This window comes from Mirounga leonina, unplaced genomic scaffold (assembly GCF_011800145.1).
Source record: "Mirounga leonina isolate KUSES-001 unplaced genomic scaffold, KU_Mleo_1.0 Mir_178, whole genome shotgun sequence".
Lineage (NCBI taxonomy): Eukaryota > Metazoa > Chordata > Mammalia > Carnivora > Phocidae > Mirounga > Mirounga leonina.
The window spans coordinates 13,165,278-13,166,365 of record NW_023270464.1 but is presented as its reverse complement, the minus strand read 5'-3'; the positions used below and the strand labels follow the sequence as shown (position 1 = coordinate 13,166,365).

The following is a 1,088-nucleotide window of genomic DNA, read 5'->3' as shown; positions in this document are numbered from 1 at the left end:
TCTACCATGGGGTAAATATATGAGTCAAGGCTCTGGAGCTGGGGGTAGGAACAATGGAGTACTTTTCTCTGATTGATACCCCTAATAAGGTAGGCATTCGAGGTGGGGTGGAGAGTTATAGACTGGGTTGTAGCTTTTGATCTTCTCCAGTTGCTTCTCCCAAAGTGGTACAAACTGGGATTAAGGTGGTCCATGACCCAATATTCTCAATGTGCTTCACCCAAGATAGACACTCCATCCCACAAGTGGGAACAGGGCAGAAAAACTGAACCCTCACCTTTTTTTTTTTTTTACAAAAAAAAAAAGGCTACATCTTTATTGAAATAAAATAATCCAGTGAGTGGGTCTGAGAAAGCACAAATCAGTTGGTTAGGGCAATAAGAGCCTCTACCACGTTGCCCATGTGTTCCCTCAAGCTCCATTCTGCTGCTGCTCTTGAGATCTCCATCTCTGCCATTATCAGCTCCAGATCTTCCTTCTTAATGGTGACTTTGGCCAGTTCCTTCTCCCGCTCCTGTTTGGCTTTCTGCTCCCGGGACCGTCTGTCTCCATTCACGGACATGGCCGTCTCCAGATTGGAACTCTGGATCTCCTTCTCCTCTGCATAGTCGGTGACTCTCTCCAGGTCCGCCGCACCGCTGTCATGCTTCCGTGGCTTCTCGGGAGGCCGCTCCCGGCCGCTGGTCTCAGTCTCCAACTCCAGCTCCACATCCCCCTCAGTAGCCATATCGATCCCCTGAACCCTCACCTTTTAACTGTACTTGCCTGGAATATAGTCTCTGCAACACATAACTGGAGCATGATGAAAACTGTTGATGTCCTGCCTCTCCTGGAAAGATACCATAGCCCTTCAACTAGAAGCTGTTGGAAAGGGAGTCCCATGCTCTTGACTACACGCATCTGGAGTGGAGCTCTCATCACTCTAAGCTGGGATGTGGGATGGAGGGAGTGGGCCATAGTTCAAACACCATAGACTCACTGCTCTTACAAAGTTTTAGTAGGTTTTCCCAATTAAATATTTCTTCATTTGTTGTGTCCTTAGGACCATTTCTGGGGACTTTAAATTGCCATTCTTTATAATTTTCACC

The 1,088-nt window shown here is 47.3% G+C and overlaps 1 protein-coding gene across 1 annotated transcript; it reads right to left on the bottom strand.

Moving 5' to 3' along the window:
* Positions 1 to 298: 298 nt before the first annotated feature.
* Positions 299 to 742, bottom strand: LOC118023190 (huntingtin-interacting protein K-like). The gene has a single exon (XM_035024345.1). The coding sequence runs from the start codon at positions 725 to 727 to the stop codon at positions 362 to 364; it is 366 nt and encodes a 121-aa protein (XP_034880236.1). The 5' UTR covers positions 728 to 742; the 3' UTR covers positions 299 to 361.
* Between the last annotated feature and the right edge of the window lie 346 nt (positions 743 to 1,088).

Coding starts and splice junctions, on each gene's coding strand:
- LOC118023190 (XM_035024345.1), bottom strand. CDS start 727: ATGGCTACTGAGGGGGATGTGGAGCTGGAGTTGGAGACTGAGACCAGC.